The following is a 15,060-nucleotide window of genomic DNA, read 5'->3' on the forward strand; positions in this document are numbered from 1 at the left end:
ACAAAAGTATTTTTTTCTTAACAATTCTCAAATCTTCGAGTTTGTGACAAATACATGTATTTGTAATCATATGAGAACACTTGTCAATTTTCATTTCTAACCGATGTTTAACTCAACGACAACCCAAATGTCATCCACACAGACACCACGTGTATGCCATCACAAAACCGCTTTCGAATGGATAAGACCACTACGAATAATATGCGCACAAAAGCTTTCGGCTGAAACTTATCCAAACACAAACTATTTTATTATTTCTTTTAGGGAAAAACACAAACTAATTTGTATGAACTGTTTGAAAGTGTTCCATTTTCCTCCTATCGGGTGCGCGGAAGACATTTTAACTATCCAGGGCAGCCTTGTAAAGCAGCAACAGAAAAGAACCGAGCAAATTATAGCACGACCTCAGCTCAGCCACAAAAGAAAAGGCAAGTTCACGTAGGATAACAAGCACACTTGTCTAGATTGGGCCCTTGACTCCAGATATACATCAGAGACCATATGAAAGTGGCTCATGCAGATCCCAGGAATCGACCCATCCAAGCAGAGAAGCGAGACCAGGCCAGGTCAATGGCTCCCAGGTTCTCATCAGCCAAACCCATGTCTTTCCTCCTCTTGAGGGCCTCAGGTGATGCGTTCATAAAGGCGTGAGAGCATCCAGGATATATGTGGACTTCATCTGGTAGTCCACAAGACTTGAGCTTCTCCTCCAATGACTTGGCGGCCTGAGATATCACGCAGCAATGTTGCATTTAATAAACAATCAGATCCAGTGTTTGTTTTAAGTACAGTACACTGAAAACATGTCAGACACAGCCAAACATGCAGATATCTTATGAATCAGATGCCACCACTAAGCCCTTGCAAAAAATTAATCATGCAGCGATACTGTATGTACCCGTAAATCTTTGAGAAAGTAATTAATCCAGCAATAATAAGCACATAAAGTTCAAAGTAAGTTGCCCCCGAACACATTGAACGTTCTTATCAGGGTTCAGACAGTGAGCAGTATTCGTACAGTACCCATTCGCCTGCTAAGTGCAATACAAAGTGACAAGTGGGACAAGGAATGTAGGTGACTTTGTGCATATCTTGACGGAATGTTAACATGGATTAGAAAGGTACTAAAAAGAAAATGAAAACTAATAGTGGAAAAGAGCTAGATTCCACCCATAATTTGTATTGTCTTCCACCCATAACTAAAACCTATTTATAATTTTCTGATCCCGCATGAGACACGAGTACACTTGGATACTGTCTATTAAACAAGACTAACTTAGTACTCCCTCCGATCCATAAAGTGTCGCTGATTTAGTACAAAAGTTGATTTTGTACTAAATCAGCGACACTTATTATGGATCGGAGGGAGTAACAATTTGAATGTACAGAAAGTAGCAATGAACAAAAACAGAAAGATACAGAAGGTATTACGGTGACATCTGCAAACCCAACAAAACTGTCAAGCTCCCCAAAATGAGCTTGGATTGGAGCCTGAGCCTTGGAGGGATCAGCAAGCTCAGAAGATGGCGTCCCATAGAAAGCAACAACTGCATCAACCTCAGGGACCAAAACTCCACTTGCAATTGACAAAGCACCTCCCATGCAATAACCAGTAACACCAACCTAAACACATTAGACGAAGAGTACATGGCACAAAATAAGTCATCATGTCATTAGAATGTGCAATGCTTTAAACAGAACATAAATATGGCATATGTTGCAGCTGTATTGTCCATAAGGACAGGATAAGTATGGTACTTAGATTTTATCGCGTAAGTATCTCAAACTCTCATGGTATACAGTTTATTCGACTGATAAATGAAGACTTTCTTTATTTGAGTTTCTCTATTGGATACTAAGAGCTTTCCTGGATTTATCCTCATCAAAGAATAAAGTTATAGTGCTAGTCTACTGTCGGATTCCATAATTGATCGTTAGCATATAATGGCTATTTACTGTGCCCATATAGCATATCAATAATGTGTTACACAAACTATAAGCTCTTTGTTGTTGTCGAGGGACAAGACCAGAATTAGGGGGTGCCGATGGATGGAAAATAATCTTATATGACACATTGCACCAGCGACCCAATTGAGGACCCAGTGCTCGATCCTCCTTGATCCTTGGATCACCTGATCCAATTATGCCCGAATCCCAACTCTCCCCACCGATTCCATAGTTATAGTATTTGCTAGGAGAGGTGTCAAATTCCATCAAGTTCTAGCGAACTAGTTCGGAGTATAAATTCGTCCAATTCGATCAGAAATCGCGGCCGGATTCATCTTACTCAAGTTGAACCAGAAAAAACGGATTTGATGGCCGCAGGTCTGCAAGTGTTCACGGCTTGAAGCAGCTTGACCATTCTGGTGATGGCAAACAGCAAAGCAACAGCGGCATGGCCGGTCAGCAACGACTGGACTGCGGCTCACACGTGGTGGCAGGAGCAATGGCGACCACAAGACGCCTCCATGCAGCAGCTCGGCCGCATCACCTCCGTCGGGGGAATGGAACAATTGATTTTGGCTAGCAGAAGCGTGAGAGAAAATGAATCGATTTTTGTTGGGCTGGGCTGGGCTGGTCCAGCTGCGCCCATGTTCCATCGTCTTTCCTTTTTCTTTTCCTTTTGTGCATGCTGGGATATTCTGTGGCAAACGTGTTACCATGTGTCAACAAATCTATTGATTCCTGTACAAAACATATTGCTTATGAATTTAGTGATTAGTGATTTCCATGTTCAAAATTCATGAACCCAATCTCACGATTAGTGATTTTTTTGCTCGATGGACTAGGGTGTAAAAGTTAGTAGGGTGTGTACGCTGACCTTATTAGAGGTGGCCGTCATACACTTGCGAGAGAGACAGTTGATGTTTTCTAATAGGTTTGGTCGCCTCGTGGAGCATGACCTAGTCCTATGTTAGGAAGAGCGACAAAGGTCGTGTGTCGACTAGTTGCTCGAGCCATACATGACTTCCCAAGTCAACCACAAGACTCCTCAACCGTTTGCCGTCGATATCAGGCCATACACGACTTCCCAATCTCGACTCTTGGGCTCCTCAAGTCTTCCCAAGTCTCCTCCCCTTCAAATGTATTCAAGTTGAGTTGGAACGAGGGTACAACTCCATGTGGGGTACATATAGGGCTAGGGGTACATGGCTACCCTTGTTGGAAAAGTAAAGGAGGGGCAAAAGGGTAAAGCTTGGTCCATGCTTTACCATGGACCGTATGGAGAGGGCATGGTCCATGGCAAAGCATGGACCATATGGCTTATGCTTTTCCCTTTTTACTCCTAGCCCCTTCCACTTTATCTCCTCTTTTCTAAGTGCTTCTTTCTTCATGGCTTGGTTCTTCGTCACGGATGGGTCATTTTGCTCCATTTAGATCTTTCTTGACTTGTTGACTTGGTCTTTGGCCATGTGGATTAGTTGACCTGCCTAGTTGGCTGACTATTGCTTCGTTGGCATCTTGACCTCTTTGACCTTCGTCTTGACTTGGTCACGCCACGTAGGACCCATGGCCCGGCCATATAAGGTATTTATAACATCCCAACACTCTTGTTAAGCAAGTTCACAAACAACCACATCACAAGCTAAGTCTAACGAGTGTGGAAAGTTTATATTTAACACATTTTCTCCTTTCTCCATTAAAGATTCAACATAGTGACTATGTAAATGGTCTTCCTTTTCTTTCCTTATAAGTTATAACAATAAGTCAATTTGGATTGTTACATTAATCAGGGATAACCTAACAGTAGTTTGGGTGGTCATAATACTCATAGTAAAGTGACCTTAGCCCTTGGTCAATCTACATTCCAGAATATCTGTTGGTTCCAGAGCATAATAGATTAGGAATTTGTTTGTTCTCCATGTAGACCCAAAATGTTATGGGTGATTTTGTGGATCTTTTAATTTTTCAGGATCATACATAGAAAAAATAAAGTTCAACTCCTTTCAACGCTTCAAAGTGAAAATTTTATGCTATTGATTCATAGTGGACATATTAACACAGGAAACTTATCTTCCTATTAATAAGGGCTCAAATAGCTCATAGTAACTACGTTTGTTTCTAGTATGCATCTACTAGATAAGTAAACGAGCGACCTTGTCACTATTATCTACTGGCTACCTCACAGTAGTACTTAACCAAAATGGTCTGATGTACCCAGAATAATATGATTTGAGTAAGGAAAACAGAGGGAGAAAATGATGACGGAAGATAAATAAACTACCTTTGCTGATCCATTTTCCTTAAGCCATTTAACCGAAGCCTGAATATCCTTGATTGCACCCTGCCAGTCTAGACCTTCCATCAGATGCTGAGCCTCAGCTACATCCAAAGCAACCTTCCCACGGTACAAACTGAGAAAAGAAAGGAAAATATCAAGAAACACAGTATTTGAATGAGCGCGACAAAATCCTGAGGAAGTACTAGCACTTTATGAAGCATTTTTTTCATAATAGTAATACAAACAACCATAAGATAGCAACATACTCTGGAATAAGTGCTCTGTATCCATCACCGATTTGCGAAATATGGATGGCATGATTTTTGACCTCATAGTCAACCCCCCACCACTCTTGCAAAACTACAACACCAGGAGCATTTTCTTTGCCAACAACATAGACATCAAAGGTCTGCAAATAGACAATATCACGTTGGTTTATGTGTTACATATGAGCAAAAGCAAAAGGATTATACCAATAGAATTGGTGTAGTACATGATCATTAGGAAGCTTGTGAAGGTTGCAATACAAGTTCGTAGAGAAAAAAAACAGTTATTGTTGTATTACATGTTTTGCAACTTCAATTATCATATATTTGTATTGCTGCCAATAGGAGAAACGTAACCATATATTTCTATGCTGACAATAGGAGAAACGTAGCCATTTTCTTATTAACAACCTACGTTGTCGCACTGCGTGCAATATCGTAATCCTGGCAGATATAGCATATGGTGTACATCAGAGTGATGTTATGTGTGTGGCCATATTAGACAATAGTCACGTAAAGAAATCATATTATCATATTATTTAAATACGAAATTAGAGATAGAGTTAAGAGATACACAACAAGGTCAAGTAATTCCATCAAGTTAATCAATAAGAATGTTTATCAATCTCTCCTCCCTTATTTGCTATGCTTAGCATATGTTCTGCTCGCCAAGCCCTACGGTGTACCATCCGGCTACCCTGATGGCGGTGGTTACACCAAAAGCACCCAAGGATGCTGTCGTTATGTACCAAAGTCAACTGCTGCTCAGCCACTAATGACTAGCAACAGGGTGTTCAATCCTGCCGCAGTGGCGAACCACCCTTGTCAATGGCCATCAGTGATGGCTTGGGATTTGTCCCATCCAGTAATGGTCGTACCTAGGTGCAGCGGCAGTGGAGCACACAGCAGTGCAACCAGGCACAGTGTTGGCAAGGCCTGCCGCTGCAGTGGCAGCGATGCCTCCCTTGACAGTGACAGTGGTGCCTGTAACGCTGTACGAGTTCAGTGACAAGTTTTAGATCCTAACGGCTAGTGTCAGTCAGTTGTTGAAGCGACTTGCTTGACTGGAGAGGGGGCGAGGATTTGAGCCACAGCAGCAACAAAGAAGAAGCTGTCTTGGTGATGTGGATTGTTAGTGCCGCAGCAGCAATACCTAATCCACCGGCGGCAACAGGCCCTCCATAGTGGTGGCAGCAGCAGTAACCATGAAGTTCTCGTCAGCTACAGAGACACACTAAGGTAGAGAGGAGTTGGTGCATGCAGTTTCCACATGGAATTCCTTTTCATGCACAAGAGATGAGTCCTGATGGATCATGTTTGTTTTGAAGATAAGGAAAAAAAAGGGATATTCATGTCCTGGAGAATAGGCAGATAAAATTGGCAGGTTTCCATGACGAGCTGTTCCACAGTTACCATTAGTCATTACAACAAGGAACTTAGGACTTCGACCTTGGCTGCCACCGCCCATATGCATGACCATATTAGACAATAGGCAAATAAATAAATTATATTATTTAATAGGAAAATATAGATAAATTTAGAGATAAGATACTTTCTTGAGGGCCAAGTAGTTTCCCTCTACATATGGGCCACCAGGTGTACTAATGTTAATCAATAAGAATAGATTAACAATCTCTCCTTGCTGGTTCCATATCCCTATCTACATTCTACTCCCTGATCCCCTATGCTGTGCCATCCAGCTATCCTCGTAGAGGTAATTATCCCTTAAGCACCAAGGATGCTTGCATTCATTTTGATTGTGTAGGCTTTCTGGTAATAGGATGGACGAGTACCAAAAGGCAAGTACATGTTTCCGAACAAATTTTTCCTAGTTGCACCAGTAACTGTTGCTCTCACTTATTTTCACCATTCTTACATTCAAAGCCTCTGTTCCACAAAAGTTGCCACATTAACTCCCTGTGCTATCAGAAGTTCATTGGGGTGAAATGTCCATTTTCTAGAGCATTGCATCTAGAAATTTTTGTGGTTAGATAGGTTGATTATTTAAAAGAACTTGGGTATCCAAATTAATATAAGATATTGCATAGTCTTACTAAGATATATCCCCACATCTAAAAAACCCTCACGTACTGTGTAATGAAATATATCTAAGAAGAAGACAAAAACAAGAAAAAAAATCTTGTATCCTTATAAAGATCTGAGTTGGTAGTCATCCGTTCACCCCATGGAGACTATTTGCTATATTGCTAGGAAATGAATGTAATTGCACCTATTCAATATCGTAGATATAGGTATGATGATCTTTTGACTACAATGGACTGGATTGACTATTTTGGGATAGTTGTTATTCAGCAAAAAAAATTGGAAACACAAGGACAAAAATGCATTTAGGCAACTTATACAAAATGATACTCCCTCCGATCCATATTAATTGTCTCAAATTTGCCCAAATATGGATGTATCTATGCCTAAAACGCATCTAGATACATGCAATATTCGAAAATTAATATGGATTGGAGGGAGTAATAATTGTTCCCGTAGAAAAGCACGTGCACGTGGATTTAGCTAGTAAGAAGGTAAATATTGCTAGCGCATTTCTCTCTCTCTCCAATATTGTAGAGTTTTGAGCGAGGGGACTCCAATATTTTCAATTGATGGAATCAATCCTATGTTTGTATACAAGTATATGAATCACTGGATGGAATAGACTTATTCGGCAAAACCATAATCGTCCCGAAATGCGACTCGAACAGACCATAACCGAGAAGCCCAGCCATCGTAGAAAAAAGGGGAAATTTGCTCCTGGACACCGTTATTTCGTGTCCTTTGCTCAAACACACTCTTCAATCGTGACTTTGCTAAGTATCATTATGATTGTGTGGCCATTTGCTACAACACACTCCGACATGTGGAGCTTCATTGTCAGCAACTCAATGGCCATCTTCTTCCTCCTCTAGCATGACCCTTGCAACCGTCGTTCTCATCGTGCGCGCCCTGCCGCTGCCGATGGCCGCGACACGCCGACACCACCGCCCGAGCTGCTGCTGCTTTCTTCGCACCCCTACTCGCCTGCCTAACGAGGCCCCGAGCTTGCCCCGCCACAGTCCGCTACCCGCGAGCCCACTTGAGCCGTCCCAAATCGTGAGAGCCATCTGTGTATTGTTTCCGTTTTTCGATCAATCCATCAAATTGATTCTCGCCAGCGTATGTGTGTGGGGCTTACGTGAATACTACAGCCAGCTGCTGATCGTTTTTTGCTAGGCTAATTGTACGCCAGCATCTTGCCGGAGTTCATCGCCTCTGTCGAAATTAATCAAAGTGCTGCTCGTGTGTTGCGATCTTTTGGTCTGCACGCTGCAGGGGAGGAAAAAGGCTATTGAGTGGCTGACAATGGAGCTCCACATGTCTGAGTGTGTTATAGCAAATGGACACAAAATCATGATGGTACTCCTCCGATTCTAAATTGTTGTCAAAATATTACATGTATCTAGACGCTTCTTAAGAATAGATAGAGAGCCAGTTCTTTTCGGCTTTCTGGACCGGCTAATTTGAGAAGCAGCCCTCGCCCAGCTTCCTGCAGAATCCGCCGTCTAAATTTGATTAGGCTAAGTACTTTGGAGATCTAGCTAAATCTGAGAAGCCGGTATTAGAAGCTGAAAAGAACGCAGCCAGATACATATATATTTGGACAAATTTGAGTCAAGAATTTAGGATCATTTAGGATCAGAGGGAATACTCAGCGAAGGCACGATTGAAGTGTGTCTGGACAGGAAATAATGGTGTCCAGGAGCAAATTTCGCCGAGAGAAAAAGCAAAAAAAAAAAGACAAAAAGAGGGAGAAGAGCTAAGGAGAAACCCAAGAAAAAGACAACAAAAAAAAATCCTCTCCTCGGTGACCAAGCAAGTCGAGTCGCACTGGTCAGCGGCTCTCGCGCAACAAACGGAACAAGTGATGGTCCGAGGAGGGGGAGGAGTCCTGACCGTGCCCTCGCGCTGGATCTGGATCTTCTGGAACTGGCAGGCGGCGTCAGCGGCCATGGCGACGCGGGGCTGGAAACTAGTCGAGTGCACGGGCGGGCGACGGTGGAGGAGCGGGGAGCGCGATGGGATCAGAATCAGAAGAGGAGGCGCGTCGCAGCAGGAGTTACGCTGCGGCCATCGCGACGACAGTTGCGTTTTCTAGAATTCCAGGTGAGCGGTCGAGGATAGGGATGTAAACGGGACACGAAGCCGGATGGCAAATCGGCGATGCGTACCCGAAATCCGATTATCCGACGGGTCAACACCCCATTAGACGCGGGTACGAGGAAAAATGAAACCCGCGGGTCTGACGGGTCCGGTTCTGGTAGTACCCGAACTCGGAAACACGATTATTGACTGTATGTAAAATTCTCAATCCGGCCTGCCCATATTTCCAATCCGGCCCAACTAAACTACTCCCAGACCACCATCCCGACTCCCTCTAAACCTAACCAAGATAAGCCCATCCATCAAGTGGCCAAGTCCCGAACAAATCGATTGCTCGTCGCAATTTCTTCCCTGACGACGCGTCGCCCACTCAGCTTTCTCCTCCAGTTCTCTCGAGGCGCTCAGGTCTTTCCCAAGAAAACCCTAGCCCACCTCCTAGCTGCGCCAAGGCCGCCTCATCCTCTGCCCGCGGCCATCAGGCGCTGCCTCCTCCTCCCAGCGGCACGCTCGTGCCCGCATCCAGCTGGCGGCAGGCCGCCGCCTCCTCCTCCCAGCGGCACGCTCGTGCCCGCATCCAGCTGGCGGCAGGCCGCCGCCTCCTCCTCTGCCCACAGCCAGCAGGCGCCAAGCCGTCGCCTCCTCCTCCTAGCGGCACGCTGACGAAGTTGGGAGTTTGATAATGTCCATATTGGTGGACTTATATGTAGGAAAGACATGATTTATCCAGGTTCGGGGTCCTCGGAAGGTAATACCCCTACATCATGCTTGTCTGATCTGGTATTGATGGTAAACTTACAAAAGGTGCCGCGGAGGTTAGAAGCACAAATTCGATCTAGCGAGTGCGTCTAGGCGGCTTCTTTCTGGCATAGGGTGTCTCCTTGGCACCCCCTCCTGGTCCTTTATATATGTAGGAGGCCAGGTCTCAGGTAGAGTTCAAGTCCAATGAGGAGATATATTCTAATTAAGCTTTCTTGTCTTGAGTCGCAAGATTTGGCATATGGACTTTTGGAGTCGTAGTAGGCGTCCTTGTGGGCCCCCAGCTGGGCCCTAACGGGTATTCTCGAGTCGAGTACGTGGTTAGTCATAACCACGCTAGTAGCCCCAAGTGCCTAGTTGAGTCGAAGACTTGAGTAGGAACTTCCGTGAAAAGTATAAGCTTCGAGTAGCTGTTGAGCCAGTTGCATAATGATGTTGACTTGGGATTTCATCGAGTTAAACTTCGAATGAGAAGTGTTTCGACTCAGAGATGGTCTGACTCAATGTTCTAATGTTCGACTATTAAGCAACAGTTTTACAATCGGATTTTGACAGTGTTATCTATTTAATCTTGTTGCTAGTTCACCTTCTTTTATGAACTTCAAGCCGTGTCACGTCCAGAACGTGATCTGGTTAGTTGTAAGCGCGGCCATGTTGTTAGGCTCGACGCAGAATAAGTCTTTAAGACTCTTGCATGTAGGCCTGACTTGTGCTAGTCCACGAGGGGCATCTTTTCTGTTGCAATTCTGTCTGTACGGCTCTGCTCGATCCTGATCTGTGGGATGGCACGGACGTTGTGGGATCGAGTGGAGCGCTAGAATACCGGCACGTATGCTACAACGACGTGGTCCGATGAATAAAAGGAAGGGAGAAAAGACACACTCATTACGCGTGACAAAATACCTGTGTGTATGGTCTATGTCTTTCTCTCTGAACTTCATCTTTGACAGTAGGAGGTTCTGACGGAGAGCAGCAGGTTCGTCCCCAAATCCACCTCGTGTAGAGTCCAGATCGTGTTGTGTTTCTTGGCCTGATTTCTAACATTTGGTATCAGAGCCAAGGAGGCGAATCGGCGGCGAGTTTCTGGAGGATTTGGCGGCGGCGCTCGGGGATATGTCGACTTCCCCGACGAGGAGAGTAGGAGATCTCACCACGCCGGTGGAAGGCAAGTACTTGCTGCCGGGGAAGAGGAGACGGCAATGGCGGCGGCAGCAGCGGGAGGCGGGGCAGTAACGTCCCGGTCCAGTACCTGTAGCTGACGGAGATGAACTACCAGCTGTGGGCCGGCAAGATGAAGATACTCCTTCGCAATCTCGGTGTATGGGATGCCATTGACGCGACAGGACCCGTTGATGAGTAGCAGGACCACGGCGCGATGACAACACTATCGCAGTCGGTGCCCGACGACGTCATGATGTCGATCATGGCATGTGAGACCGCGCGGGAGGCGTGGATCATGATTCGCACGGCGCGGATCGGAGAGGACCGGGTTGTGGCTGCTCGGATCCAGTCGCTCATGAGGAAATTTGATCGATTGGTGGCAAAAGAGATGGAGACGGTGACGGCCTTCTCCCGCCGGCTGAACGCACTAGTCGGCGAGATCCGGGCTCTGGGAGAGAAGCTTCCGGAATCCAGGGTCGTGCAATGCTTGTTTGCGGCGATGCCACGGCGCTTCTTGTCCATCATCAACACCATTCAGCAGTGGGGAGATGTCAAGAACATGACCACGGCTGAGGCGGTGGGGCGGCTGCGCGCGTACGAGGAAGGCGAGGAAGTGTTCCAGGAAGGCCATGGCGGCACCAGCGGCACGTCGAACAACGACCAGCTCATGCTGGTCACGCGCACGCTGGAGCAACTCTTGAAGGGCAAGAATGGCGGCGCCTCGTCCTCAAGTGGCGGCATGAAGAAAGGTGCCAACCGCGCCCAGATGGGGCGTGGTGACCGTGGTGATCGCGGCGACCGCGGCGACCGCGGCGAGGGGAACGGCAAGAAGAAGAAACACTGTAAGTTCGATAAGAGCAAAATTAAGTGTTTTAATTGTGATGATATGGGCCATTTTGCTTCTGAATGCCGTGAGCCAAAGAGGGAGAAAGCTAATCTTGCAGAAAGAGATGACGACGACGACGAGCTTGCCTTGCTTGTTGCCGAGATCTATGAGTTGGCAAACACCGCTGTAGCAGTGACAGAGCGTGTGTTCCTCAATGAGAAGAAAGTGACACCCAAGTTGACAGGGAGTCAGAGCTCAACCTGGTATTTGGACACCGGGGCGAGTAACCGTATGACGGGTTGTCTTGCAAAATTTTCTCAGCTTGACAGAGCCGTCGGAGGCACAGTGCGATTTGGTGATGGATCGACAGTACAGATTCAGGGAAAAGGCACCATGCTTATTGTCTGTCAGAACGGCGAGCACCGGCTGTTGACAGATGTGTACTTCATCCCGAGGCTGAAGAGCAATATAACCAGCATTGGGCAGTTAGATGAGATCGACTGCATGACGGATCCTGCAGGCAAGGTACTGGCCAGAGTGACAAGGTCGAAGAATCGCCTGTATATTCTTCCGGTGAAACAGGAGGATCCGGTGTGTTTGAGTGCTGTGCACGAAGAGGAAGCTTGGAAGTGGCATGCAAGATATGGTCATGTGAATTTTCAGGCTCTGAAGAAACTCGTACGTGAAGGGATGGTGCGAGGAATGCCACTGCTGGATTCAGTTGAGAAGATATGCGATGGGTGCATGCTTGGAAAGCAAAGACGTCTGTCATTTCCAGCTCAGGCAAGTTACCGAGCCACTCAGCCACTGCAACTGGTGCATGGGGATCTTTGTGGTCCAATTACACTGGCGACTAATGGAGGGAAGAAATACTTTCTCCTCCTGGTTGATGACATGTCACGCTATATGTGGGTGATACTCCTGAAAAGCAAAGATGAGGCCTCAGCAGCGATCAAGAAATTCAGTGCAGCGGCTGAACTAGAATCTGGGCACAAGCTGAAGGTGCTCCGGACTGATCGCAGAGGTGAATTCGCATCAACTGAATTTGTACATTGGTGTGAAGAGCTTGGGAAGAAAAGACACTTGAAAGCTCCGTATTCCCCTCAGCAGAATGGAGGTGTTGAGAGACGAAATCAAACAGTGGTTGGTACTGCGAGAAGCCTATTGAAGAGCATGTCCGTGCCAGCTCGATTATGGGGAGAGGCAGTGTGCACTGCAGTATACTTGCTGAATCGTGCGCCCACAAAAAGTTTAGTCGGCAAGACTCCATACGAAGCTTGGTATAACCGGAAGCCCAGTGTGTCTCATCTACGCACATTTGGGTGTGTTTCACCTGTGAAAAAGGTCGGACCTCATCAGGCGAAATTAGATGACAGAAGTGCTCCGATGGTCTTCATCGGGTACGAGGAGCAGTCAAAAGCCTATCGTATGTTTGATCCAGTGAGCAAGAAACTCATAGTAACACGAGATGCTGTATTCGATGAGGGAAGACAGTGGCAGTGGAGAAGAGATACTGTCGAATCTGAAGCTGTGCCGTGCCCAACTTTTGTGATCGAGTACCCTGCTCTTTCAGAAGAAGAAGCTGCACAAGTTTCAGTGAACGAGCCAGCCGCTGAAAATGAAGAGTAGCAAACTAAAACAGTTGCTCCAGCAGCTCCTGAGAAACAGATAGATGCAGCGACAAGAGCTAGATTTGCTACAGTGGCTGCTTCCCCTGTTCCTCTGTTTACTGAAACTGAGCCGTCAGTTGCAAGTCCTGAAACTGCAGCTCCCGGCTTTGATGTGACTCCTGATGCAGTCACACCTGAGAGTGGACCAGTGGGCCCACAAGGCAAGAGACTAATCCATTAAATTTATGAGGAAACTGGTGACTGTATGCTCGGAATGGAAGAGCCAAGTTCGTTTTCTGAAGCTGAAAAGGAAGCGAGTTGGCAGAGAGCAATGCAAGAAGAAATCAAGTCCATACAAAGCAATGGGACTTGGTCACTGGTTGATGCACCTAAGGGACAAAACCATCGGCTTGAAATGGGTATACAAATTGAAGGACTCAAAGGGCTGCATTGTCAAACACAAAGCAAGGCTGGTGGCTAAAGGATATGTGCAACGTCAGGGAATTGACTTTGATGAAGTGTTTGCACCTGTTGCCAGAATTGAGACAGTGAGATTGATCATTGCCTTAGCAGCTCAAGAAGGAAGGGATGTGCACCACATGGATGTTAAGCCAGCATTTCTCAACGGGGATTTGCAAGAGGAGGTTTATGTGTCTCAATTGGGTTAAGTCAGAAAGTGATGAAGCTCCATAAAGCTCTCTGTGGGTCGCGTCAAGCACCACAGGCGTGGAATGCAAAGCTTGACAAGACTCTTGTAGCACTTGGTTTTGAGAAGTGTCCAAATGAACATGCTGTGTACAAGAGAAGAAAGAATGACTCAAATCTGCTAGTTGGTGTATATGTGGATGATTTACTAATCATTGGGCAGAAAAGTACAGAAGTTGAGGCTTTCAAAGCACAGATGAAAGACATGTTCAGCATGAGTGATCTCGGCCTGCTCAGTTACTACCTTGGCATTGAAGTATCTCAGTCTAGTGAAGGAATCTCTCTCTGTCAATCAGCATATGCACAGAGAATTATTCAGAAAGCTGGGATGGAGAATTGCAATGCTTGCAGCACTCCAATGGAGCCAAAGTTGAAACTGAGCAAAGTACGTACAACTGTCCCTGTTGATTCGACTGAATTTCGTAGCATTGTGGGCAGTCTGCGCTATTTAGTTCACACCAGGCCAGATATATGTCACGCGGTTGGGATCGTGAGTTGTTACATGGAGAATCCAACCACTGAACACATGGCTGCTGTGAAACACATATTGAGGTATGTGCTGGGGTCTCTAAATCTTGGTTGCTATTACAAAAGGAAGAAGAGCACCAAGCCACAGCTGATTGGGTACTGTGATAGTGACATGGGTGGAGATGTTGATGACAGGAAAAGCACTTCAGGCGTCATCTTCTACCTTGGTGAAAATCCAATCAGCTGGGTCTCGCAGAAACAGAAAGTGGTCGCATTGTCGACTTGCGAGGCTGAATACTTCGCTGCCACGTCGGCGGCATGTCAAGGAGTCTGGTTGTCTCGTCTGCTAGGCGATCTGCTCGATGAGGAGCCGAAGACTGCAATTCTGAAAGTCGACAACCAGTTCGCAATCTCTCTCAGCAAGAACCCGGTTTTTCATGATAGGAGCAAGCACATTCATGTGCGTTATCACTTTGCGCGAGAGTGTGTGGAAACCGAGAAGATCTCAGTGGAATATGTACGTACTGAGCTCCAGCTAGCTGACATACTCACAAAGGCATTGGGGAGAGTCAGATTCCTGGAGATAAGAGAGAAGATCGGCATGGAGAATGCTGGTAAGATGCAACAAGCTTAAGGGAGAGAATGTTATCTATTTAATCTTGTTGCTAGTTCACTTTCTTTTATGAACTTCAAGCCGTGTCATGTCCAGAACATGATCTGGTTAGTTGTAAGCGTGGCCATGTTGTTAGGCTCGACGCAGAATAAGTCTTTAAGACACTTGCATGTAGGCATGACTTGTGCTAGTCCACGAGGGGCATCTTTTCTGTTGCAATTCTGTTTATACAACTCTGCTGGATCCTGATCCGTGGGATGGTACGGACGTTGTGGGATCGAGTG

The 15,060-nt window shown here is 46.0% G+C and overlaps 2 protein-coding genes across 2 annotated transcripts; one reads left to right on the top strand and one right to left on the bottom strand.

Annotated features, from left to right (window-relative positions):
* Nucleotides 1–228: 228 nt before the first annotated feature.
* Nucleotides 229–8,637, bottom strand: LOC100844573 (protein usf). The gene is made up of 5 exons (XM_003569112.4): nucleotides 8,431–8,637; nucleotides 4,489–4,631; nucleotides 4,226–4,355; nucleotides 1,432–1,623; nucleotides 229–725 (listed from the first exon to the last, which is right to left on the bottom strand). The coding sequence occupies exons 1-5, from the start codon at nucleotides 8,485–8,487 to the stop codon at nucleotides 513–515; spliced, it is 735 nt and encodes a 244-aa protein (XP_003569160.1). The 5' UTR covers nucleotides 8,488–8,637; the 3' UTR covers nucleotides 229–512.
* Nucleotides 8,638–13,669: 5,032 nt separating this feature from the next.
* On the top strand, nucleotides 13,670–14,797 carry LOC112270752 (uncharacterized mitochondrial protein AtMg00810-like). The gene has a single exon (XM_024458841.1). The coding sequence runs from the start codon at nucleotides 13,670–13,672 to the stop codon at nucleotides 14,795–14,797; it is 1,128 nt and encodes a 375-aa protein (XP_024314609.1).
* The last annotated feature ends 263 nt before the right edge of the window (nucleotides 14,798–15,060 follow it).

Source organism: Brachypodium distachyon, chromosome 2 (assembly GCF_000005505.3).
Source record: "Brachypodium distachyon strain Bd21 chromosome 2, Brachypodium_distachyon_v3.0, whole genome shotgun sequence".
Taxonomy (NCBI): domain Eukaryota; kingdom Viridiplantae; phylum Streptophyta; class Magnoliopsida; order Poales; family Poaceae; genus Brachypodium; species Brachypodium distachyon.

Excerpts from the sequence above, each read along its gene's own strand:
- LOC112270752 (XM_024458841.1), top strand. The coding sequence starts at position 13,670 with ATGAAGCTCCATAAAGCTCTCTGTGGGTCGCGTCAAGCACCACAGGCG.
- LOC100844573 (XM_003569112.4), bottom strand. The coding sequence starts at position 8,487 with ATGGCCGCTGACGCCGCCTGCCAGTTCCAGAAGATCCAGATCCAGCGC. Across the intron at positions 4,356-4,488 it reads TACAGAGCACTTATTCCAGA|TTTGTACCGTGGGAAGGTTG; the intron begins GTATGTTGCTAT and ends TTCTTTTCTCAG. Across the intron at positions 726-1,431 it reads TTGGGTTTGCAGATGTCACC|GCCGCCAAGTCATTGGAGGA; the intron begins GTAATACCTTCT and ends GTGATATCTCAG.